General features: G+C 32.5%; 3 protein-coding genes across 3 annotated transcripts; 2 read left to right on the forward strand and 1 right to left on the reverse strand.

The window, feature by feature from the left end:
* Positions 1-626: 626 nt before the first annotated feature.
* On the forward strand, positions 627-5,853 carry LOC144422277 (coiled-coil domain-containing protein 89-like). Its single transcript, XM_078112296.1, has 8 exons — positions 627-802; positions 978-1,133; positions 1,556-1,653; positions 2,373-2,497; positions 2,839-2,981; positions 3,592-3,750; positions 4,547-4,705; positions 5,423-5,853. The coding sequence occupies exons 1-8, from the start codon at positions 743-745 to the stop codon at positions 5,555-5,557; spliced, it is 1,035 nt and encodes a 344-aa protein (XP_077968422.1). The 5' UTR covers positions 627-742; the 3' UTR covers positions 5,558-5,853.
* Positions 5,854-6,521: 668 nt separating this feature from the next.
* Positions 6,522-26,624, reverse strand: LOC144422263 (dipeptidyl peptidase 9-like). Its single transcript, XM_078112265.1, has 19 exons — positions 26,232-26,624; positions 25,367-25,531; positions 22,240-22,408; positions 20,921-21,031; positions 20,206-20,316; positions 19,608-19,669; positions 18,860-18,960; positions 18,283-18,535; positions 17,356-17,562; positions 16,608-16,693; positions 16,135-16,216; positions 15,846-15,966; positions 11,775-11,920; positions 11,004-11,150; positions 10,567-10,669; positions 10,358-10,407; positions 9,979-10,121; positions 9,474-9,585; positions 6,522-9,000 (listed from the first exon to the last, which is right to left on the reverse strand). Exons 1-19 carry the CDS (start codon positions 26,622-26,624, stop codon positions 8,908-8,910), a joined length of 2,655 nt encoding a protein of 884 aa, XP_077968391.1. The 3' UTR covers positions 6,522-8,907.
* LOC144422322 (uncharacterized) lies at positions 12,729-15,420 on the forward strand. The gene is made up of 3 exons (XM_078112318.1): positions 12,729-12,862; positions 13,892-14,075; positions 14,982-15,420. The coding sequence occupies exons 1-3, from the start codon at positions 12,741-12,743 to the stop codon at positions 15,237-15,239; spliced, it is 564 nt and encodes a 187-aa protein (XP_077968444.1). The 5' UTR covers positions 12,729-12,740; the 3' UTR covers positions 15,240-15,420.
* Positions 26,625-26,641: the final 17 nt, after the last annotated feature.

Here is a 26,641-nt window from a genome sequence, read left to right on the forward strand (position 1 = left end):
TCTTAGCTGGGACAAGTCAGTGGTGTGGGGATGGTTGTAGATTAAATGAGTTAGTAGCAGCCTTGTGTGAGATGAAGTTCTTTATGACGGTATGAAATATTTAGTTACGAACACTTAGTTATGTGGTCAGACAGACAGAGAGACTCAAATTCGGAAAAAACATCATTGTGGTGATTTTAATTCACTTGGCAGAATCTGAATCTTGGCATAGAGAATGATTAATCCGGGTGGGGAACCAGTGAGAAGCAAATGTGGGAAGCTTGACTTTTTTTCTCTTTATACTCAAATCTCCGTAAAATTAAAAAAAGAGTATGTTGGGCATCCATTCTCGCACACCTGCAGTAATATTAATAAAAATCGAACGATACCCGAGAGAAAAACAGGAGCCTCAAGTCCCTCTGCAGGCCCACTTGCGGAACCGGGAATTTAAGCAGGATTGCAAGTTATCCGGTTCGGTACATTCAAAAAACATGATTGAACTACTGAGCTATTTTTTATATTGACTTGGTGAATTATAAGTGAATATTATTCAAATAAGGTTCTTCAAAAAAACATCAAATCACAGAATATGGAAGAGAACCGACACTTCAATTTGATATCCGACAGTCGACGGAGTCTTATCCGGATACTATCGCCTAGCGACAAATGTAAACGAACTACTGAACCATATCAAACAAATATTTGGATTTGTTTACAACAAACCGAGTATTTTGTCTGCTGTACATCGATTTGGTCGTGCATTATGGCGTCGCCTGTTAGAAATCCGAAAGATTTAAAGACAATAATATCTTCGAATCATACAGTAAGTACAATTTTTACAATTGGTTGCTGCTTGTGCTGTATCTGCAGTATGCAGTTCTGTGTATACTGATAACACAAATCTCTGAATAGTCCATCAAAATGATCAAATTGTGAGTTTTATTGGTCGGCTATGTTTAGTCCATAAAAAGGCTATCAATGCAATATATCTTTGTTAGGAGGGTGAAATGATGCCAATTTCAGTTGAAAAACTTCACATTTCACATGAAGATGCAAAATATGAAGTTGAAATGTTGAGATCAAGAATTGATGAGCAAGGACAATTGATTTGTATTTTGAAGAAACGAGCAGATGAGTTTATGACACGGAATAAGGTAAGCATCAGTAAACACTCTGGCACCAGCAAACAAGCTAACACTGGCTTATTCTCGAGCTAACTCCGATTTGCGAGTAACGTTATCTCATCTCATCGTGTTTCATTCAAAATTTTTGAAACTTTCTTGAATTTCCATCATGTATGTTTGTCATGTGTATTATAATCATTTTCTGCCATGAGTTCATTCTTCATCCCAAAAGTCATACATCAAGTCCATGCTTCCGAAAACAAATAACTATCTAATCCCATACCCGGGCGAGAGGCCGTTGTCGCCATATGGTTAAGCCGTTCTTTCGACTTTCCTCTCTCCCGAAATAAATATGTGAATCCTATCCTATCCAATTCATATGCCCTGTTTTAATTTCAATATCTTCACAAAGCTTTGTGGAAATTATTGAGAGTAATTGCATTATTTTCTAGACACTTGATAACATAAACAAAGAACTTGAAAGGCTCAGAGAACAAGCTTTGGAAGAAATAAAAATGGAAAACAAGAGATGTGATATGCTGGAATTAAGGTAAATCTGCGATGTTCATACAAGAAATCCAGGGACATCAATCATTTAGATAATAGTCAATGCTACAGCATATTGACAAATAAAATGAACGGTATTTCATCATCAGTGTTTTATTGATATAATATTAGTTCCTTTTAATGCAGTATTTGATGCTAGCCAGTTTGATACTGATTAAAATCTAGTAGGTTATTGAGTTACAATTGTAACTATATATTATATATGTATATATAAATATCAATGCTGTGGTGCATCAACATATCAAATTAAATTTAATATTATATTCACATATAATTTTTTACATATTATACTGTATGTGAGACCATCCAGTTTGGTACAGATTAAGAACATCGAGGGCATCTTTTCAGGGCAGTGGGTAAAGACGCTGAACCTATTGGCACCTCAAATATTTGGCCTAATGGAACTTATCCCTTACTCTTCATTTTTATTGTAACAATATTCAGGTACTTTAATCACTCTTTAAAATGCCTCCAATGTAACTGGAGCATAATATTGCTTCCAGTTTGTTATTTTCCTATTGTACACGCTTGTCTAGGCTAATATTACTGCAGATAATCAGTGATCAGTATTTTATTTTTTCACGCTCATGAAAATACACCGTGTACGAACAATATGAAAAATACAAAATTTAAATTTTTGGAAGGTAGGGTTGTAGAAATATTTTTGCTGTTGGCTTTTATTTGTCAAATTTTGTTTTTTAGGTTCAATGAATTGGCAGAAAATCATGAAGAAATGATTAAATTTAAAGATGAACATAAAAGAAGAAATGAAATTTTAATGGAACAAAATGCAAAATTACTCAAAGAGAATAAAAGTTTATTTTCAAGTGAGTACTTAACCTTTTTAATTTAAGTGCTGCAAGTTCTCAATTAGGAAAAATTGAAGCGAGGATAAGCTGGATGGAAATGCAGAATGTTTTGACCTTCAACTTACATGTATTGAAACACAATGCACTCTTTTTGCCCAGTTGAATTTCAGTGCCAATAAATTATTTTGTAGTTGTAATATTTTTGCCCTAGTAAATGCAAATTGAAAGTTTACTTTTATTAATTTGTTTAACAATTTATAATGTGTTTGTGCCTGATGATATTGGTGTAAACATTTTCCAATGTGTTTTGTCGTTTCAATTCCATTATTTACAGTTAATTATGTTTTACATCCTTGCAGGTGCAATTGAAGAAAAAGATAAACAAATTGCAAGTTTGAAATTAATGATATCTAATATGAAGAAACAGATACGACAACTTGAAGATGATCATGATTCTGCAATTAATGAAATGAGAGATACAAATTTTAATTTAACAGATGAGGTATGTGAACTTAACAGGATATTTTTTGTATATTGTTTCATAATGACAGTGTTGATGATTTCTTCAAACGATCCTAAGAAAAGTTTTGTGAGAGTCATTGGCTAACCTCTCCATTATGGTATTGTGTTATTAGATGTCCTGTTATGCCAATTGACCATTCATTTAATTCAGGGCTTTGCGATTGGTGATAAATTTATGCATCAAAGGTGAATTTTGCAATCAAGCAAGTACATGACTAAATGTGGCTGTTTATCACATGGAAGATTTCAAAGTACTCTCTTGCACAATTGATTATTATCCTGTGGCAGAGAGACGGTCTTGCCTGGTTTTTCTTAGTTTTATTTACAGCACACTGGTGGTGAAAGAAGTCAAAAATATTTACAAAACCTCAAGACGCTCCATATTTACTAAGCGTTCTTGAGAGTATTAAAATAGCTTGCATACGCACAAATTTTGTTTTCGAATTTGAATTTTCGAGCTGGAGTTTTTTCGTGGTTTAAATTTTTTTTCACTCAACAGTCGGACTGCAAATTTTTCCTGGAAAATAATGATGTTATGATGAACCATAACCCATGAACACTTCGTACTTCATTCTCTATCACTTTTGCAGGTTGAATCATTGAAAAACGAAATGAAACAATTATATCGGAAGCTTAAATTGTCTGAAGATTCAGCTTCGAAAGCTAAAGCTGAACGAGACGTTGCTAAATCACAAAAAGAAAATTCGGATTCACAACTCAGAAGAGAAAATGAGATTTTATTGCAACAGGTGAAATCCCTTTTATGAATATGTAATGTGTTACAGCTTTTGATGTGTTATGATTGAAATAATATAATTCACATTAAGAAGTTTTTGAATGACTGGCTTTGAATGAATGGTTACGTTTTTTTTAATATGGCCAAAATCGTCCCAGGGATGCAGTTGCGAAGTTATGAGCATATTGCCACCCCGAGTATATGTCACGATTGAGCCTTTTTTTTTGGTATTTCTCTACAATGTTACTATGTTTTGTGCGCTCTTTGATCAAAAGCTGCACGCTATTAAAGGCTTTCAGAAGGGCTAGCTCATTGTTTACCCATCCACCACGCTTTTGCCTTGCCACCTTTCATAATTTGTATTACAATTTTACAAAAAACTTACATTTTTGAATTTGAATAAGATATTTCTATACAACGCTTATTCACTCCTTTTGCTCTGAACAAATCCATACACAAACAGCCACTGATATTTAACGATATGAAAGAAGTTGCCATAATTTGGAAAAGAAGAAGTCTTTCCAGTTGGGCATTGACTATCCAAAATATTACACCCTGGGTGAGGGGCATAAGATTTAAACTTGTATTGTATAATCTGTGATGCCAATGCAGTTGAATCTAACGCTTTGACCCCTAGCCCATTGCGCCGCAGCATCGTCTCATTCGAAACACGCTTGTGACTGAAGTCATATGCAGATCTGAAACTGTTAGTAAACAAAATGGATTCGAAGGTAGTTTATATCATATATCCTTTCTAACTTTGCAAAGTCCTGACAAATATTTGATGAAAATTCAAAATTTTATCACAGGTAATGCAACGCGGTAAACTTCTACAAGAGCGCCAGTCCGATATTGAAAAACTGGAACAAGATATAATACTGAAAGATGAAGAAATAGAAGAAGCTGAAGAAAAATTCAGAACGATGGAAGATCGGGTTAACCTAAACTCAAGAGTAAAGAAATTACAAGTAAGTAGTGAATAAGTTGTACTGTATCAGAGAAAACTTCTATTCAATTTCAATCAGTGTTTTGAAAATTTAGTTGTTGACTCGTGTGACGTTTTTGAAAAGCTTAAATCTACTTAGTCATTGAATAGACTTGTACCATGCTTTTCGAATACTCTGGTTATCCAAACAAAAGTGCTAAATAACCACCAGGGGAACTTGACACTTGAAATTTCAGAGAGTCATTGAAATTTTATTAAAGTATGATTTGTTAATTTGTCCATTTCACTGTTGTTTGGGAAATTGTTTATGCACTCTGGACTCGACTTAAGATCCTGGACATCAGCGGCTGGACTTGTCTTGACTTCTTCTCTGAGACTGATCTTACTATGTGTCTTTCAATAAACTATGTGTTGATAGAATTTTGACTCCCTGACTTCAAAATTTAAAACAAGGAAATTTGGAGGACTAAAACTGTGCTGTATGCAGTCTTTATTTGTAGTCGTTGGTACTATCCGGTTATTTTATTGTATGTTTAAGTGTCTGTGGAAATTTGGATTCTAACCGAAAGAATATTGACTGAAAATTTCTCTTTGACACCAACGAGAAATATTCTAATATAGTAGCCTTAACTGACAAAAAAATTGAAGTGTTTTCATCCAAAATCTCAAATTGAAATCCATCCAATTATGTTTTAAAATTATATCCACGACTCAATTTGGATATTTTTTTTTATTCTAGGCTGAAAGAGATATTGTTGATTCTGAGCTATCACAATTAAAAAGAGAATATGAAGCATATAAAGTACACAGCAACAAACTTTTATCTCAAGAAAAAGATTTAAATTATAAATTAAGGAAGAACATTCTCTCTTAATTACCTGATGAAATTTACTTGCCGCTCATTTTCAGGGTCTAATTTGCATCACTGTGGTAATTGCAATTTACAATAATTTCAGTATGTTAGATTTATTTGCCTGCTTCAGTTGTTTGTAAGAGATCGTATAATGTTAAGACAACTCGAAATCTTTGGCCAGATATCTTCCTATTCAATTAGTATAAAATGGGGAAAGACCTTTATATACCTTCACCAGTTATATTTCCTGTTTGTATTTAATTTGTGCAATTCAATATTATCTTTTGCATGTTAGTTTATTATAAAATGCCAATTTATGTTTTGTATACATTTACGACTGTGTAAGATGTTGTGAGCTAGCATGGTTAGATTAAGATCAGAAAACTGCATTCATGGCTAATAATTTAATTTGGTGGCTCACGCACAAGGTTTTCTCACAAAATTTATTATATATATCAATATGAAATGCTAGTAAAGGCTCTCATATTTGTCTAGTTGCTTCATCTTAAGGTACATGCTGTAGGAGGAAAAGACTTAAATCCTCAAAGAGGTACAAGTCCGTCCACATGTCCCTAAGCCCATGAGTCACATTTTGAAATCAGCAACTGCACTCTGTAATAGTCATGAGTACGAATATTTGGAGGTAAAATGGAGTGTTGTTGCAACAAGCTATATTTGATTTCCAATACCAGATTATTTGGTTTATTTTGGTAAATCTGAATTTTATTCTCTATTTTGATGGTTTGCTCAAATTGTCTTAGAATCTCTGGCGGTTAGTCGAGTATATCTTAATTTCTATGTGATTTGCCACACTTGAGTTTTTGAAAAAAGCGATACCAGTTGAGTCAATGCGAGTCTCCTTGCACTCTTCTCTATAGACCAATATTTTACGATCTTCCCTGGTCGCTGTAATCTATTTCCCATTCCAAGAGACTGTTTGCTTTTTGAACTTATTCAAACAGACAACAAACATAATGTAAATATGTAAAATAATGAAACTTTATTCATGATCAATTACCTAAATGCAACCAAAATCATCAGTGCAGGCGTAGAACATTAATACATGAGATATGAGATCAGACGAAACAATAAACAACAGTAAAATTGCATCTCTATGAGACACTAATTAACCCCAGGATACATTGAATGTAGAGTAATTTCTAACAACGAGGATCAGAAAACAAATTGGAGTTATTCTCATTTGAGCAATAAGTATACTTGGTGAGTTACCGGTTTACACATTAAATCAAGACATATGGTTTGAAGTGTTTCATCAGCCTTGGAAACAAAAAAACGGTGTTTTATCGGTCTCGGAGTTCAAAACAGACTTCGACTCTCGTCTGGCATTTGGAGTCTTTCATAGTACTAATTTAGACTTTTCTTTCTTTCCTACCCTCAAGAAAGATTAGGAAGTTTCAGACTTGAATGCCAGCAAAATTTTAAACATACCCTGCATCAAATAGTAACGATTTCCGAATTAATAAAAGCATTACAAACCATATATATATATATATAACTCCTAGGAATAGACGATATTGAAAATGAAGAGATCAGTTTTTTGTACAGCACACTAAAATATTGGTACAAAACAATATCAATTTTCAGTTCAATTGCTTAATTTCATCATTAAGCATTACTTTTACATAACGGGTCAATAATGCAAAACAGGGCACACAAATTTGAAGTATTAAAAATGAGTTATATGCATAAATAATCATAATTCACAACAAAAATTTACGTCATTGGCACGAGATGCAGACAAAACAATTTTATCAAACGAAAATATTCTATACTTTCAGTTGGAATCAAGAAATTTAAAGAATATGCTGGACAACGTTAGGAGAACTGATTCGAGAAATATTGCGCAATTGACCCATGTAAATTTTTAGGGGAAGGTTTTGATATATTCTGATTTTACAATTTGATTTACATTTTACAACAGAAAAATTATGAAGTCGTTGCATTAACTCGTCACCGCTATTTCTCTGTTCAAACAGGACACTCAACAAGCCTTTAATGTTCCATGTCAGAGATGCACAATGCTAGGCACACAGCCTTGCGAGGATTTGAAAACTGCATGAGAATTGTTAGTTTAAATGACAACTACCGTAACTTTTGGGCCAAATTTGGATTACATGCCTATTTTATTTGTGCAACCTTGCTCTAGTTTTTAGTTTGAATGTTTCAAACCAAATTTCAGTTTAGAAGCCTATTCCAGTTGTGCATCCCAGCTTTACATCTCAGTTTAAACAACCGAAAGCCAAATTCTGGCTCATATTGTCATTTCAGTTCTGAACCCATGCTCTGTCTTATTTTAAATATTTTAGGACAAATTCTTCGCTTGCATGACTATTCCAGATGTGCACCCCAACTCTATGTCTCAGTTTAAAGGACTTAAGTCAAACTCTTTTGTGCACCTTTAAGCCTTGTTTAAAGCCAAGTTTTGGATTGACCATGTCTGAAATCTGAATGTTTCTATTTTGGGTTACACAATCCTGCCTTATGTCTTACTTTTAACGATATTAGCTCAAATTTTAGTTCCCATATCTATACTGGTCGTGCACTTGGCATATATCAAGTTTCAATGGCAATAGCTTCAATCGAATAAACAAGTAGCGGAATTGAGAATATAAGATCCTTTGAGAGTTGATGACACAATCATTCTTGGATCACCATTGAATGATAAATCTTCCTATGCAACATACAATTAGGATATATTGATCATCTATTGGAGAAAAAACCAATTATATCTGGATTGCTCTTATCTGCGACAAGCTCATTATATAGTAGAGCATATATACGGGTAAGAATGTACAAAACTATGAGAAGCCAATATGTTGAAGTTTAAAATAAATGTAAGCTAAATCAGTTTTTCAATAATAAACGACTTTGAGTTTTGCGTACAGAAGCACTTTCCGGCTTGTCAGATGACATAGATGAACATATATAATGTAAATGCATCAAAATTGCCATTATAGTGAAAACTCAATGATAGTTCATTTTCATTGCCTGCTAATGAGCTGAATGTGGAAATTTTGGCAGATTGAAGAATAATCTTCCATACAGACCTGTAGCATCACTTGACTGTATCATATATGTGACTAAAACAGTACCAAAGCAAAATAATTTTATCGATACCATAAAAATGTCGCAAATATATATACTATTCCAATAATATATCATTTTTAAATAACTCAAATAAACAAAACTGAACAAAATTATTGGCAAATTCATAGGAAAACAGTTATATTAAATGCCACAGAGAAGTCGCACCTTATCCTAGGAACATGCTTGATCAAACACAATCTCATGATAATACAAAGGTATTTGGAGGTTAAGATTAAAAATCTTAATTAAAATGAATTACTTAGTTACAAATACTGTTGCAAGTAAGAAATAACGACAACTTCATAATGTTCGTTACTTTCTGGACTGCGGATTCCGTGCCTTTCACCGGGATAAATCTAAAAGAAAATTAGGACATTTTATAGAGCATAAAACGGTGTGTGATAGAAACAAAGGATTGTTTTTTATAAAATGACCAATTGATTTTCAGAATTTCCAGGAGTTTAAGATGTGGTTCTGATAGGTAGCAGGATAAAAAAAACAATCAAACTAGGGTATGTTTTCACATATTCATTCCGAAAGCTGTGTACTACGTTACCAATCAAATTTTAAATTGCACCCTGGCCGAAGCGATGGATTTGGCCGACAAGATCTTTAAGATTTGATGCCAACATACTCCACTCAACGATCTAATTTTTACAAATTTCCTACGGATCCCAATACAGCTCTTCATTTTTCAAACCAAAGTTAATAAAAATTGTTGCGCAACCATATGACTTTTATATCTAGCAATGTTTGTCATTTCCATTCAAAGAACATCAGATGTCTACGGTCCATAAAGTCTAAGAAAAAAAATAACTAGATCACCTACCTGTAAATGGTAAGGTCTGGTATATCGAACAAGTGCATTGACTAAATGAGCCGTATGAACAAAATGTACATTCTCATCAATAACTCCTTGGAATAAAAATATTCTGTTTGGCCTGTCAAAGAAAAAAGTTAATGGTGAGTAGATGAAATGATATATATATAATTCATGTATATTATCATTCCATGTCTGTATGGGATTAGTTAGCCAGTTATGTGTTTCAGAAGCATGGACTTGATGGTGGAGGAAGCCATAACCAACCAGCGGGTTCATGAACCACCCTACGGCAGTAAGGGGTCCAGCAATCCCCTCACACATAATTATCCCACACAGGATTCAAATGTGAACACACACACAGGGTGATCAGAGGTTCGATGGCAAGTGTACTCCTTGACACGTTTGGCCCACCACCGAGCCATTTCAATAACCCACATAACTAGACAAAAGGAATAATTAGCGTCATTGCAACTTGCAAAAGAGATCATTTTTTTATCATTTGACAACTTACTCTGAAGGAAATTTCGTAGCAGACTTCACCACCGATCCTTTGCTATAACCTTCAGGATTAGACTTTGGAGTACCAAGGTATCTTTCAGTATATGCAGTATCGTATAACTCCCAACTTGTAACTGGGGCTCCAGCAATTGCCATCTGATAATTAGAAGACGGAATATGGTAAGATTTATCAGCCCACACAATAACATACTACAAAAAGAAACCATACATAAAATACCAGACATTGGATAAAGAAATTTTGACGTTAGAGGACAAGCTCCAGTTTCTGGCTATGTTGCCATTGCAAGTTTGCAAGATCTTCTACATTATTGAATATGGTGACCCTTTACCGATTGTATTATGTTCAATCTCAAAGATTTTCTTAAACTTACCTTGAACACATCAGGCCTTTGTGCTAATCCCATCAGAGAAAGATAACCACCTGAAATTTTGAACCAAAACTTTATGAGAGCACACTGAGTGAAAAAAAACGAATACAGCAGAAAACAGACATAAAGGGCTCCGAGAAAATACCAACTTATGATTTAAAATCCATTTACTGGTGGCTACCAGTAACAAAGTATATCATAGTATCAGTTACCATATGACCAGCCATGAATTGCCACTCTTTTCAAATCAATACAATCAAATATTTCTGCAGCTTTCTGTAAACCTTCCACTTGATCTTCTATTTCAATCTGACCCTGTAAGAAAGAGAATTTTAATTTTTAGAGTTTAAGTTCGCTAGATTTGATCTTACCGCCTTATTTAAGATATTTAAATTTCTTAAAATTGGAAATTTACGTTCCATCCACGTATTTTCAACATTTTTTTTAATAAAAAATACTTTCGCTTTACTATCTGTTATTTGTAGCTTATTGTTAGCAGAACCAGTGCTGTAGAAGTTCAAATGTCACACTTCCACAAATTTTATCCTGACCACCAAAGCCAGACTTCATCAAAAGAGTAGCTTGTCTGAAGTGCTATACACACTTCATTGTTCAGAGAACATTAGAAAATGTGGGTACATAGACCTACCAATTTATTTTTTACCGCTCCTTCGAAAGCCAAGCCCCTATGAGCTGATCCTCTTCCATCAATGGTGACAACAGCATAACCAAGTGCTGCCAGAGTGAATAACCTTCCGTACCTCAGTCCTTTGAATGAGTTTGTGACCAATTGTACCTGTAACAAACGTGAATGGGATTTAGTACCAGATTTTATTTCTGGGATGTTTATAAAAATTATTTTAAAAAAATTAAAAATGACGCTCGAGAAGGTTGGCCATATAAAAAAATTTATGATTGAAGTTGAATTGTTTTTCTATAAAATATTCCGTTTTGCTGGCTATAACTAGTGTTAGGTACAAACACCAAAATTCCAAGTTGGGTTCAAGTTTTTGTAATTATCTAGAAAATTTTGAACACTTCCAATATAATATTAACAGATGTGGTAACCCTATTTTTTTATAATTTCAAAAACTCGCTCATTATGTTTTGATCTTCAAATCAAGCCAATTTGTTGAGGTTGTGATTAAATTTAGTTTTGGCAAGAGGCTTGTTTTCTGCTTTTGCTTTTTTAACACTGTGAATTTTGTTCATAAAATGTAGCTTTTTATGAGACCCTTACATGGCCCGCCAGACTGGATGGGCAAATTTTTTGGCCCCTGATCGAGGAACTTTGTCAACCCCTGTTTTAAACGGTTAAGAGTCAATTCGAGTCTCAAAAAAGTGGAAACAGACTGACTCCCCAACACTAAACACAAATAAAGCAAACATAGAATTATTGAAACAAAAACAATTTTCTTACCCGAGGGCCTCCATAAACATACAACACAGTGGGATATTTCTTGCCAGGTTGAATTTCCAGAGGTTTATGAATCATTCCATGCATATCAAATCCTGTTGTACTTTTGTATGTGAATAGTTCAGGAGGTTTGTACTCAGCAATGAGAGCTGAAAGATGTAAAAAAAAGGTTCAATTTCGAATTATTTATTGGAGTGAAAGAGTAGAAACCGAAATTATAGAGAAAATTTAGATGACGTTGGCAACGATAACTAGGTTAGAAATTCTCAAGCTGTGCGGTGCCTCTGAATGCACAGTTTGGGATGATTTTGATCTACTTCCATAAAAAATTACTTTGCCTACCTATGTTAAGAACTTGACATACCAAATCAAATCTTGTTAAAATTAATGGGGGAATTAGGACTATATTTATATATTTATTAAATTAATGGCCATACTAAGTATTCAGTCGTGTTATGATCATTTATGTAAGTATATTTTAAGATTTTTCTTATGATAATTTAATACTAAATGAGGAAATTTGTGAATGCGTTATACAGATTGTATTGTATGTTGGCCTGTCCAAACACCGATTTTATTAACAGCAACCTATTGAAAATGAAAACTGAAAAAAAAAAAAAATAAATTTCCAAAATTTACATTACAAATATTTTCATAAATAATTATGCGAAATTTTGAATTCATTGTAGAAAAATAGTTAAAAATACATATATGCAGTTATGCATATTGTTTTATTCCACTGAAAAAATGTTTGCTTGAGACAATTTTCCAATGAAATCTCGTTGCATGTTACTATGAATGCATCAAATGCTTAGCTAGACTACATTGCAAATTCAACATACCAGAGGACTGCATGAATGAAGTCAAATTTTTGCCCTTATTCAAATGAATGATGTCATTTCCTACTTAGTGAATAAGCATTCATTTGGTTTCATTCAGCGACGTCTTACCAGACAGTTTGAAAGTAAAATGAAAAGACAGATTCGCAAACAGGTGGCATTTCTTATTCTATGTTTTATGATAATTCAGATCAATGCGGAAAATGGAATAAAGAATTTCACGAACTGTAGTATTTTCAGAGACGAAAATGGGTAAGTACATGGAATAAGCTATGTTTTTATGCATGCGTGCAATGTTACAAGATTGCAATTACCTGTATTAATCTACAGCGGCGCCCAAATAAACTAATTCCATATTTAGAATTCATTCTGAACTTTTAACAAATTTGAATTAGTCATTATAAATTCATGAAAATCTTAATTGATATTGCAGAAACTTTAAGATTGTTTTTATGTTAAAGAAATGTCTTTTGTCTACCTATGAGATGTCAAATGTTGAATTTCACAAACTAGCAAATTTTACATAAATTCAAACAAGTTTTATTAAAAAACCTTTTACAGGACCTTCAAATTTGAACTTTTTTTTGATTATCGAAAGTCTTTAAACATCCCATTTAATAATCTGTTTCTTCAATTGGAATATCGATCGATTTTACCAATAATTCATTTCAATCAATTGTACTTGACTCCTTGTAAGTGGACTTGATATTAGTCATCAAAAGTATTTGTATTTGCATTTCAAAGAGAATTTTTTCAAAGCAAGATTATGCACACTCACTCAGAAGTAAAGAAGACACCTTTTTTAGCAAACTTATCGATGACCACTGAAAAACCAACAGTTACTGTGATTTAAAAAGTCTTCAATTAGGCAAAGCGTACGGTACCCTGTATGCATGAAGCAAGCAGGGGCAGATGACCGAGAACATATAATAGGGTGATCAAACCAAGTGTAGACAAATGTTTATTGGAATAGCTACAATATAAATGTAAGGAAGAAAAATTTTTTCTGCAGAAAATAGCATTATAAAGATAAATAATAGAATTCTTTGTTATTTTTCAAAATATCTTCCCTTTCCTTCCACTACACGCCTCGATCTGATTGAAACTTGACTGCACGAGGCACGTTTATGTTCTTCTGAAATTTTGTCCCAACAAGTCACCAATCTATGCCTTAAGAGCAGTTGTTCTCAATCTGAATTCTGCGCATCTTCCTAATTCTAAAATAGTGTTGCTACCACTACTGTATTTTTTTAAACGTTTAAACTTCTTTCAAATTCAAAGTGAAAAGATTCCACCAGCAGACAAGAACCAGTACGCCATTGAAAATGCTTTGGATTTTGCTGGTGACAATGACAATTATGAAACTGTGGCGAATTTAATTGAAAATTTTTTAAGAGAAAATTCTGAGTTTGATCAATGTGTTGGCGAGGAAGAAGTAAATGACTTGGTGAATGAAAAATTAAAGGTAAGAATTAATGTTTGGTCTGTAATAAGTTCAGGGAAGTCTAAAAATAATCAAATTTAAATATAGTGAAAATTGGATATATTCAATTTTTTGAATATTTAATTCTCACGACAAAAAATAGACTTCACTTAACTTCTAAAAAATTGAAAATTGAAAAATCAAAGTAACTTTTATTCCAACTTTTTGCAATAATAATTTAATTTTCGACAAACCACATTTTATTGAACACCATTTAAATTAGAACGCATTCGACATTCAATTTGAATATGTTATCTCAGATTGTATTTGCTGAATTATTAAGTTTTTGTCACCCTTGAATACATGTAACATTAAATGTAGATGGCGGGATAAAATGAAAATGTATGCAAACGCACTCAGGGTGTAGGCAATTCTAAATTTATAGCTCCAAGTCTTTCCAAAAATGGTGGACTCAGAAAATTTGTACAGAAAATTATTCAAAGTGTAACACATTGAAATAATATAATAAATGAAAGGGGTTTTAATCTGAATCAATAATATTAAAAAACAGGAAATACATGATTTTCTATTATAAAAATGTTGGAAAACCGAATTCAAACACAATATTATTTTCAAAAAATATTTGGTTCAAACTATTCGCAGTACTATCCAAGTCGAAACCCTTTCAAAATATCAATTATAGGGATTGATTTTCAATTTTAATTAACTCGAAAGATTTCTCAACAAACTGGTTCATTTATCTTGTGTTTCATATCTATTGATTAACATTACAGCTGTCAATCAATTTTATTACAACTTCAAAGTTAAATGAGATAAAAAAATCATCGATACATATTTCAAAATATAGTACCTAACAGTAGGGGTTACCCTAAGACTAACTACTTATCATTCATATAATCCTAAAAATGTAGCATTATTTATTTTCAGGAATTGGAACTCAATCAAAAGCAACTCCTTCTTATTGTCTGCATTTCGATTTCAATCTCCGTTTTCATCTCAATAATATCGATTATAGTAGCTTCAGTTGCTCATGCAAAATTGAGAGCTTTACAGAAGAAAACAATGTTGCCAGATGTTGATGATCAAAATAATTTACAAACAATAAGTCAAAATATAAGAAATGATAATTTGAGAATGCAAGCGAGTGATATGGGGGGTTCACAAATTGTTTTATTCAAAAAATAAATTCAACAAACGGAGTATAATCAATTTTACTGTGTGTAATTTGTCTAGGTAAGATGACAAAGGATTTATTTTAATACTGAAGATATGACAAGCATGATATTAGATATTTTGAGATGAACAAATCACAAAGAGCACAGAGTGTTTTTTATGGAATGACTTCAGAACTTCACTCTGAATAAGGCTCTCGAAAGGTGCGAACCGAAATCTGAAATGTTTTCCACATACACTATGAACAAGGCCATTTGCAAGGAGTCATTAATACGTAAGAGCGTGGAAAGTTTGTGTATTTGGCAATTGGCAGGTCCGGCAATTCCAACACTATGGCATATTTCACACCTGGTTTGCTTGAACCTGACTCTTTGCAATTTAAATAATGAGAGATATCCTGAATTGCCTATAACTAAAGTTGCCCTTGATATTACTTATATGAAAGCTAGACCAAAATGGTGATTTGCATTCAACTATTTCATATTTACACAATCTTGCCAAGCTCATGGACCGCCTGAACCGCTCCGAGAGAACATCTCCCGAGCAAATTATTCGTCTCTGAAGTGGAAGAACATATTAGCTGTGATTAGTAAAATAAACAGATATAAAATCACTTACGAACAGCTTCCAGGATGTTCATAGTCATAGCAGGTCTTTTCTGAGGAGACGTCAGTTGATACAACTGTGCGGAATATAACTCGTTCGTGCTGCTTGATACAGTGACAAACATCGTACAATCCTGAAAATGTTTGCATCACTAGTAAATATATAGTTGAATCTGCCTTCATAGGCATGCACTGATATTCAACAATATCACATAATTTAATAACACCAACGGACAAAATTTGAGTAAATATTTTCATACGACAAGTGTATAAAGCAATTTAAACAAAATTGAAATAATCACCTCATCCATGGATACAGTGTGTGATCTGCCAAGTTGAGTTAATCTGATAGGATTACTTGGTTCCTCAGGATTCGCAAGATACCTGAAACAGGAGAAAGTATATAAGAAGAAAGAACCTCCTGAATGAAGTATGCGCACCAAGATGCGCACTACCTGAACTCAGGTTATGGTAAGGTTATGCGACATCTTGGTGCGCATACTTCAGGAGTACCAAAAGAAAATATTGGTGCAAAATATGGTCCTAGAACAGTTGTACACAGGCAAATCAATTTGAAGAAAATAAAAGAAAATGTCCTAAAGTGACTCTACCAGCTTTTAAGTACTGAAAATCTGAAATCGTATAATTAATTAGGTTCTGCGAAAAAGTGAATTACTTGCAACAACAACAATATTCGGAACAACAACTACAAGAATTAACGAAGACAATCCATATCCATTCAGTAAAAATAATTGAGTAAGAATAAGTTACTCACAAATGTGACTCGAGTGGAGTATCTTTTAAACCAACGAAAAAAACTTCATTTGTTTCTTCTTTCACCCAAATCTGCACGATAGTTTTCTGAATAATACATTGGTAGTTATTAACTCAAAATATATGAGGCAAATAAAACAATCATGAAACAAAGATTTTGGAGAGAAAAAACAAGTAAGAACTCCAGTCTTTACAACATCAATGTTTTAAAACCACTAAACTGTTATAGTGAGATTTAAAAACTTCATTTATTGACGGAACATATTAGAAATTTAATTATGGATGGCCGAAGAAGATTTTACAAGCCTAAACGAAACATTTTCAAACTCTAAATATTGAACAATATTTTACATTGATATAGATCATTTTAACAGACAAATTAACGAAAATATATACCTGTTTATAGGGATTGAATCTAATAATTTGAAAGTTAAGAATGTTTGTTTTGTATTACTTCTGATTTGAATGTGGATTATTAATTAGCGATGGCAAAATACTTAATTATGTCTAAGTTCAACGCATTACATTGAATTCCAATAGTCATATAAAATGGGCTGGATTTCGTTCACAAATTTCTCAAACTGATGAAAAAATAAATAGTCCAAATTTTTATAACTAACTTATTTAATAAAAACACATATTACTAAATGAAATACCACCAATTTTAATCATTTGAATATCCAAACCAATAAAAACATTTGTGAATGCAAAATTTTGAAAATCAACATTCAACATAAATAAATACATACGGCATCATTGTGTTCCATGACATCCCATTCTCCAGCAGTCAATGTTTTTTCAGTGAATTTACATTGTATTGAATCATTTTCTATTGTTTCATCGAGTTTGCATGTTAAGTGATATAAATGTCGATTACCAGTTTTTTCACTCGACCAAATAAAATTGACGATGTTTGAGCCAGACTGATGCTTGTAAAAGTAGTATGTATCATGAACCTGAAAAATATGGTAATTAAGATTTTTACAAGCTGGTAGGCGCCTAAAATCTCCGCTGATAGTTGAAGCCGGCACTCAAGCAACCGGTTAACATCCATAGAAACTTCTGGATCTATACCAGCAGTGTGACTGAGTGTGCGAGTTACTGAAACTGCCAGTTCATTTGAAGCGCTGTGCATTTTTATGTAAGTGATATACCGTAGTTATTATTAATTGAAATAATGCCATAGAAACGAATGTCCAATCTGGACTTTCTAGGAAACGCAAATTACTAGGGTGACAGGATAAACCATGTGTGAAATTTCATACAAATCAGTCCAGCTGTTAAGACGCTACAAGCTTTGACACACAGACAGAAAGAACAACGGAGCATAAGAGTCTCCTAAAGCAGAGATCCAACAGATATACTAAAGACACAGAGGATACATAAACTATTGAACTTAAGCATAAACCAAAGAAATGTTAAAACTTCAAAATCAAAACTTGAATGAAATTCCAAAATGACACCTTTTCAAAAGACACCCTATTTACTTTTTTAAATTTGTAATTTTTATTCAAGAGCAAGTTGTTGGCTTTAAGCAGACAATAGAAAACAATTGCCATATCAGCCAAGTTCAATTTAAATCATTTTGAATTGTGAACACTTTTTCTCAAAACCTAATATTTTCATAACATTTGCAGTTTCCCATATAGTTAACATTTAATTTGATTTATACGTACATTAAACCAAATATCATTCCTTTCTTCTAACAAAATCCTGATTCCATTCAGAGCAGATTGTGCCTTTGTTATGGAGGGATCCTGGTCCGACGTTGGAGTTGCTAAATCCTTCATTTCAACATCAGGTTCCCCAGATTTTACTCGCTCAGCGAGAGGAACTGTGGGCTCCGTTACAACAGTTGTAAAAAGAGATAATGGGACGTAAACTATTGCTGTACGTTGTTGCATTCTATCGAGTATCTGGACCAACATACTGAAAGTAAAAAAAATATTCATGATTTTGAAACTCAATTACGATTATAATTTTAGACTAAAAATCTGTTGGAATACAAATATCTCTAACAAAATATTCAATTTTGAATACAATAAATATTGTGATCAGGCTTTGTATTTATTTCAAAGAACTCTAAATAAAAATAAATAGAATTTATTCAGTACCCGAGGGCTCTCGACTTGGGTAGCCACTTAAACCACAATTTGTATTTAAACCATCTCATTAAACAAGAAAAGGCTTGTTCAAAGCGAAGGGCGGTTACGAAAGAATGACAATGAACTTTTGACTCCTTCTACTACTTACCCATCTCCAGAAGACAACCATTCCACCCTAACAATATATTCCATCCATGGGAACAATGATTCTAATGACTCTGGAAGCATTTTTATTACAGAATCTGATATCTGAAGAAAGGAAATTATATAAAATTATTTTAGGAATATACATTGACTGTAAAATATTACAAGGAAAAATTACAAAACAATCAGTAGCCTAATTATACAATAGAAAATACCATAAACTAAGTTTTAAGTAAAAAGATTGTATAGTCATTAGTTGTTCGTCTGGGAGAGTGTATCTTTGATGCGATAGGAATTTCATATCAACTCCGAGGAGAGGACAGCTGATAATCACATGGCCAATCATTGCTTCTTGTCGGGTAGACGCACCATGTCAGGTTGTAGAATAGTTAAACGATTATTAGTTTCTGAAGCATGGACTTGAATGATGAAGGAAGCCATACAAAAAGCAGCAGTTGCGTGGACCACCTCACAACATCAAGCATTCCTTCGGGTCGAGGTGCGATCGCAAACACGTTTCTCATTGCTTATCACAATGTGTCATGTTTTGATCATATGAAATGCTACCAAGGTACATATTTGAAATTGTGATAGAGTTTGATTCCACCTATAATATCCTTACATTTTGTACTCGGAGGGTGCCTCATGAAACATTAATAATTACTCCAATTGATTACAAGCACTATCAGGTAAAAATCTTACTTCATCTTCAAAATAATAAGAACCATAGTAAAATGGAATTTAACACCTACCATTCCTTCCTCTGTCACTGTAAATTCTAGGATTTTTAGCTGAGTTGAAGCATTCTTTGTACCTAAAATGAATTGTTATATTGAAATATTTATTTCTGTTAAAGGTGAAATTAATAATATTTAAGACAAAATTTACCACTTTAATCAAAAATACTTTTCTTACAAAGGGGGATTAAACCACATCAGAATGGATTGGTCAATTCTAATATGAAAACCTACTAATATGGGAATCCCTAGTTGTGGAATGATGCAATGAAAAAATTAAGGTATATTTCCAGTTTATTCCACTTCGAATCTTTATTAGACTTTTGTCACAAAGCTACTTATTAAAAGTTACACTCAGAATATAGTTACAAATCATCAAGTTTAAAAAATATCACACATATTTTTAAAGAACAATACACCTTCCTTGGTCCCTCTTGCTTGTCGATGGAAATTATTTTAAAATTTTGAACTAATGAATAGAATGAGTGTCAGAATCTTTTTTTTGTCAGCCAGCATAAATTAACAAATAGTTATGTCACATTTACTTCATTTAGTGAGTCTAAACATCAAAAAAATTGGTTTAATGCAAAACATTGAAATATGATATATTTACCAGATCTTGGATAGCGGTAAGAATCAATGTCGGGTTCAGTAAGAGGATTAAAAATATGAAGAACTTGAACTTGAGATTCGTCAACTTCTTCATACAAGATCCGATGAACGCCTGAATTCGCAAAATAAAATGAGTTATTTGTTTTAAAAAACTGATTTTCTTGCTGAAAACTGAGGTATGATAATTTATTTATTTAAGTCCAAATATTATAATGAGCTGGAAAACAATGGGGATCTAAAATTTTCATTTGAAACAATTATCTACAATTTTCAAAGAAACCAAAAAATCCAAACACGATTCCCCACTATAACCTCAATAATTTATCCAAACAGGAAAGTAATTTGTAACAAATCATGACTTAAATTGCGGACAATTGTTTCGCCACAAATAATAAAATATGATACAACAATTAAGGTAATCTTGTGCAAGCATAGAAATAGCTTCATAGATAAAGCCTTTTTATTTCAATAAATTGAAGAGGACAACAATACAGGAACAAACCAAACAAAAGTTCCTTATAAAGTAAATATAAAGCATTTTCATTATTGAAGAAACAGTTTGAGGTATTATGATCGAGTGTTTTTCCAAATGAAATTTCAAAACAAATATATTATGTTTCCTCATTTGCGTTAGTTGGGAATGGATTTTAAAATATATCTTAGTGGAGAAGAAACCCGACAAGATGATAATCATAACAGCAAATAACAGCAAGTACCTTTAGGTGTGCCTGGTTGCCACCAGTACCCTGTATATCTGTCAAATTCCTCTTGCACAACGTATGACGTAACACCAGCAGATATTGGCTCTTTTATATTGTCTTTATCACCTGGTTAAAAAATTTCAATTTTATGAGTTACCAATTAAACAGTTGATCACAACTTCACCTCCACAGGTATAAATAGTTCCCAATTAACAATTTTATTCATTAAATAGTTGAATGCATACAAGCAGTTGCCAAGTGCCATGACCATATTTGAGTAATCTATTATCCACATTACATTTAAAAAAGATTGTTACATCAAGAATATCGAATCTATTTTAAATTGGCTCATATTCGACACAGGACCTAGAGTTAGAATGTGAAAATGCAAGAAAGTTTAGTCATCAATGATTTGAGTGTTCATGAATTTAATTGTAAAGGGCTTCAGTGGCTCGATATACAATATATTTTCAAATGAAACAATTCTGAACCATTCCTGAAATGATATTAAATTTATTTAACTCAAAAATAAATTGAAATTCGATTTGTTTTATGGGACGATACAGAATAAAAACAAGCGAGTTCTCAATTAATTGTAAAACATAAACATATTTCATAAGAGAAATATGCAGATAAGATGTTTTGCATACAAGCTAATCTTATGTTACATAATATCCAATTTTCAGTGATGATAAAGAATCAACATGGTTGTTATTATTGACATCCTTCGATTTTGCATAAATTCAAATATTTAAACAAAATTGATAAGATCAGGGAGTATGGGTCATGAGAGTACAGAACATCAGATAAGATTGACAAATTTGAAGGCAAATTTCAACCAAAAAAGAGGTCATTAGTAGGCTATTCTATATTTAAGAAAAGAAGATTAAAATAAAGTGAATCTTTGAGCGATAATCTCATCTCGTAAATATGCCAGTTAGATTTTTAGCTAATTAAATAAAGTAATTACCATATATCCTCACATATAAGATGACCCTCAAAATCGGCCCTAAAACAGCAAACTTATAATAATACGCATATAAGCAAACCCTAAAAATATCTGATCGTGAGAACTCAGCATGGTTCGAGTTGTAGCTGTTGAAATTAAGTTAGCATAATGTTATTTCATTTGAGTGCGATTTGAGCTTTAAGTCCGGGTTGTATGCGAGAATATACAATAATTATAGTTATAGTCCAGATACACGATTTGAGTGTACAAGATGGTACTGTGTTAATTGATGATGAGAACACTGCAGTGAGAAATTATTTATGAAAGAACAACAAGACACAATTCTACAGGAAAAGAAAACAGCATTCTAAAAAATATTATATACCTTTGTTTGCAAATGTGAGTCTTTTCTCATCACCTGTGACAATATGCTTCACCCATATATCGTTGTTCATAATATATGCAACAACATCAATGTTGTTTGGGGCCATTTTTGGATCAATCTTGACTCCATCATGTTTGAATTGCAAATATTTTGGAGTGTTTGGATTCATCTGGATGAAAAAAAAATGAAAGGTAAGAAACCAGTATTCACACAAATTATTAATCTAGTTCAATGTTGAGATAAATTTGAAGACAATAATAAACATAAATTAAAAAAAAAATGAGATCAAAAATATTATTGCTTGCTATAAAATATGTCATAGTTTCATTTTTTTAGGATTCAACACTCAATATAGCATCAGAGATGTCCGAGTAGAATAGAATATATTGAATCAGTGATTATCTTAACTTTTCTATGTTTCAAACTAATTGAATATTCAGACATCTATGTGTCTTTATCAAACAAGACCCAATTCTGAATATATTCTACAATATTATTTTTAAAAGGTAGAACATATTCGGACTTTTTTATTATTATTTTAGGGCTAAAATTTGTTACTTTTTGACAAAAAAGATTCAGTATTGATATTCTAAATTACAATTTTCAGGCGAAATTTGAGAAAAACTATTTCTTTGATAAGGCTATGGCATTCCTAATAAAGACTGTAGCGTATTAACAGAAATGAATCAGTAAATTAAAAAATTTTGAAACAAGTGACTGAATAGTTGTAGTTGGATGAATAAAATGAGTTCAAATTGTAGAAAATAAAAAAAATAAAATTTCTAAGTATAATAGATAATATAAATGGGAATGGGGCGACATTGTTTTGGAACATTAAGGTCAAAGTTAACATTAATTAAAGTGAAATTTTATATGTGATGAAATTTAGTGCAGAATTGTGAAATATGATATTGTAAAGTCTAAGATAACATTAAACAATAATGACTTCCCCTTTCTCATAGAGAATCAAAATGTGATTGTGAATCGAACAATGCCAGCCAAAGAATGAACAAATCGCAGACATAATGGTACGCTTGTAAAAGCATGAAATAAAAATAAAAATGCTTTTAAACCTAACAAAACTAACGAGGCAAGACTATCATTAACATATAAATTAAGTCTTACTTTTGTTCAGACCATTACATTTTGATATTAATAAGATTAACTAAAACTGTAATTATATGATTAAGACATTTTTTTGGCTTTCCCTCGACTTGAATAAATATAAAACTCCTAGCCTATTCAATAGAACATCCAGAGAGAAGTTGAAAATTAAAAAAAAAATGAAGCGGGAAAACATGTAAATCTATTATCATTAGCATACAAACCAATCCAGAAACTTGCATTATTCTTAGACCGTCACATTTTGATATTAACATTAGAAAGAAACTGTGATTTAATATATGATTGAGCCATTTTATCGTCTTTCCTTTCCTTTCAAATAAATACCTAAAATTTTATCCTATTCACTAATGCAGGGGTCACCAAATCCGGCCCGCAATAACACGCAAAAATGGCGAAATTTTTTTCTCCTCAAGAGTTGTAGTTCTAATAGTAGTAATGAAAAACTAGTCTAGAAATAGCTGTGACAAAATAGACTAAAATTATCTACCGGTGAAAAACGCTTTTCGCGAAAGATGCACTCGTATACTTGTGGCGCGTGCTTTCGACGAAACTGTTTCTTGTGCTGAAATGAACGTCGAATGTGCATTGTGCATGTTGCGCTAACAGCACTGTGATCCCTCGCGTACTGCTGCAATTTCACAAGTCACACTAACTTTTGTACTGCCTAAATGCGGATATTCAAGTGGGTATGTTACAAACAAATTAAAGTTCATCCGATTTAAATAAAATTTGCGCCAGTGGATAGATCTGAGTGAAAATAAGATGACAAGTTTATAAAAAACGGTCTAGAAACAACGAAGATATCGGAATTTTAGTACCGCCCGACATGCCAATTTTTTCCATAAGGATTGTATTACTTTTTAGATAATAACTGTAATAAATATGAAAAAAGAACACATATCAATCTCTAATCTTTCATTCTGCGTCACATCTATGGAATATTGAGACTATTTCAGGATTTTATCGTCGCAAATAAACGCTGGAGTTGTGCATGTTAGTTTGACAGTGGTTTATTGTGGGTAATAATTAAAGATGTTTTGATATAACAAACTTCATATAAATTGGTAAGTATCAAGTTAGGAAGGAAATACACACGTTCACATAAATTTTATTGGTGTCCATAGACAATATCAAAATTTGAACCACGTATAACTTGAAATTTATGCGCTAATAAAAAAAATCAAATACCAGATAATAGTTGTTTATTTCATCTAAATTATGTCAATATTTCCTGGAATTCCAAGGTACCGCAGGCAGTCCGTAGTCGTTTATATGAGCAATATTCCAACGCGGCGTAGCGGTAACTAGCAGACTTGATGGCGTACATATTTTTTGCGCGGAAAAGTGGATTATTTAACATTCCTAATTCATGACAGCAACGTTTTGCTAACAGCTAAACTCAGGATAGTTGAATAGATATAGAAATCTTGTATATTTGTTTTACTAGGATGTTCTCAATCTATTAAACCTTTATAAAAGTTTCTCCAGTTTCCCAGATTTTCCCAATCTTCTGTGTATTCATTGTTTATGTTTTGTGTATGATTTTTTTGCGGGAAAATATACTTATATATTCTGCGATAGAGATAGAATTTAATATTCAAGTCTTCAGGAATTTAGATTATATTTATTGTTGAATAAATTGAATGGATTTCCAAACTTTTGTGAATTTATTGTATTGCATTGACAAAAATATTTGTCTGGCCCGTTTCAACACAGTTTGAGTCGTACCCGGCCAGCAGTCAAAAATGTTTGGTGATAATGCACTAATGCATTAAAAATCTGGGCCTCTTTCTTTGGATAAATATAAAAATCTAAAAAAAAAACTTTTTCGAACTTTTTTCCCCTCAGAACCCTATATTATTAATGATAAGCCTAACTAAATTTGACTGATCAATGCCAAACAAGCAATGGAATTTTGCATTCACAAACTGATACCACTGCATATTTTCCACCCTAGTACCGTAGTCCATAGTCCCGTCCGAATTGAATATTTATGTTCTACCCGTCCAAGTTCTTTTGCATCATAATAGTACATATCTCCACCAGCAGGAAAGAATATTCTGGATCTGTCCTGGGATATTTCATAAGAAATCACTCCGTGAACTCCGACCCTTTTTCTCTCCCTCAGCAACTCTTCTTCACGCGAATAAGAAGGCTGTAGTGAACCCTGTAAAAAAACCTTACATGAAATATCCTACAGAATAAAATATTTGAAAGTGTGGTGATTGACCTTTGAACCCTTCAGCTGTTTACAGCCTTAACTCTTGTTATAGCATCTCGAGTAAGTGCACAAGAATTCACTAACACGAGGGCAGAGAGAAATCACCCTTTGCTGCATTAAGCCATGGAATGTAAAGTCAAAAACACTAAATTGTGCAGTATTTATAATAAGGGATGACTTAAACCGAATAATGTACTATTCCAAACACATCCTGAAAGTTTTTTCAGATTTGGAAATCTTGTCAATACAGAATTGATCAGATAGGCATTGCTTTGATTGAGCTTTTTAATTTTTATAGCGTTAAAAATGAAATACGATGAAATTTATGATTTGTTGGACTTTTTCCTGAAGTTAATGCAAATGTTAAAATTTATTTGATAATAATAAAAAATAGGTGCAACTGGTATCTAACCATTGGTAGAAGCAATATTCATCCAATATTTTAAGAAAAAATGACATTAAGTTTAAAACCTCGAAATACACGTTTTCATTATTTTCTAAAACAGGCTTTCTAAGTTAGTTTTCGCAATTTGGGTTGAACTTAAAGTTCTTAATTTTTATATCATGAATATCTGATTTCAGTCTAAATTTAATTGCAAAGAACACTCAAAAAACAGCAGTGAGAAAATTGCGCAATGAAAAATACCTGATACATTGCTACGACAGGCTTCCAAGCAACAGCTTTATCAATCCATGCAGCTTTAGGTTCTTTAGGAACATCCACATACAATAGTTCATTCTCCCTTTTGTTTGGTAATATTCCAAGAAAGAAAATTCTATGAGAATAACTTTCCACGTCTTTAGGAAACATCCACTTTCTATCTGGATATAACTCCGGATCAATTTTGAAAAATCGAAAATCATGAGGTATCTTGCTTGCAAACTGCATATGAAATTTTCTCGACATCATGACGGCTTCTTTAATTTCACGCCAGCTTTGTTTTTGAGGTTGCGAGGCGTGTGAATCTCCAGAGTGTATCGGAGAGGAGTCTTTCAAATCGACAGACGACGACATATGAACCTCTCGTGTTGATGCCATTCTCGATAAATAATGTA

The sequence above is a fragment of the Styela clava genome, chromosome 1, assembly GCF_964204865.1.
Source record: "Styela clava chromosome 1, kaStyClav1.hap1.2, whole genome shotgun sequence".
Taxonomy (NCBI): domain Eukaryota; kingdom Metazoa; phylum Chordata; class Ascidiacea; order Stolidobranchia; family Styelidae; genus Styela; species Styela clava.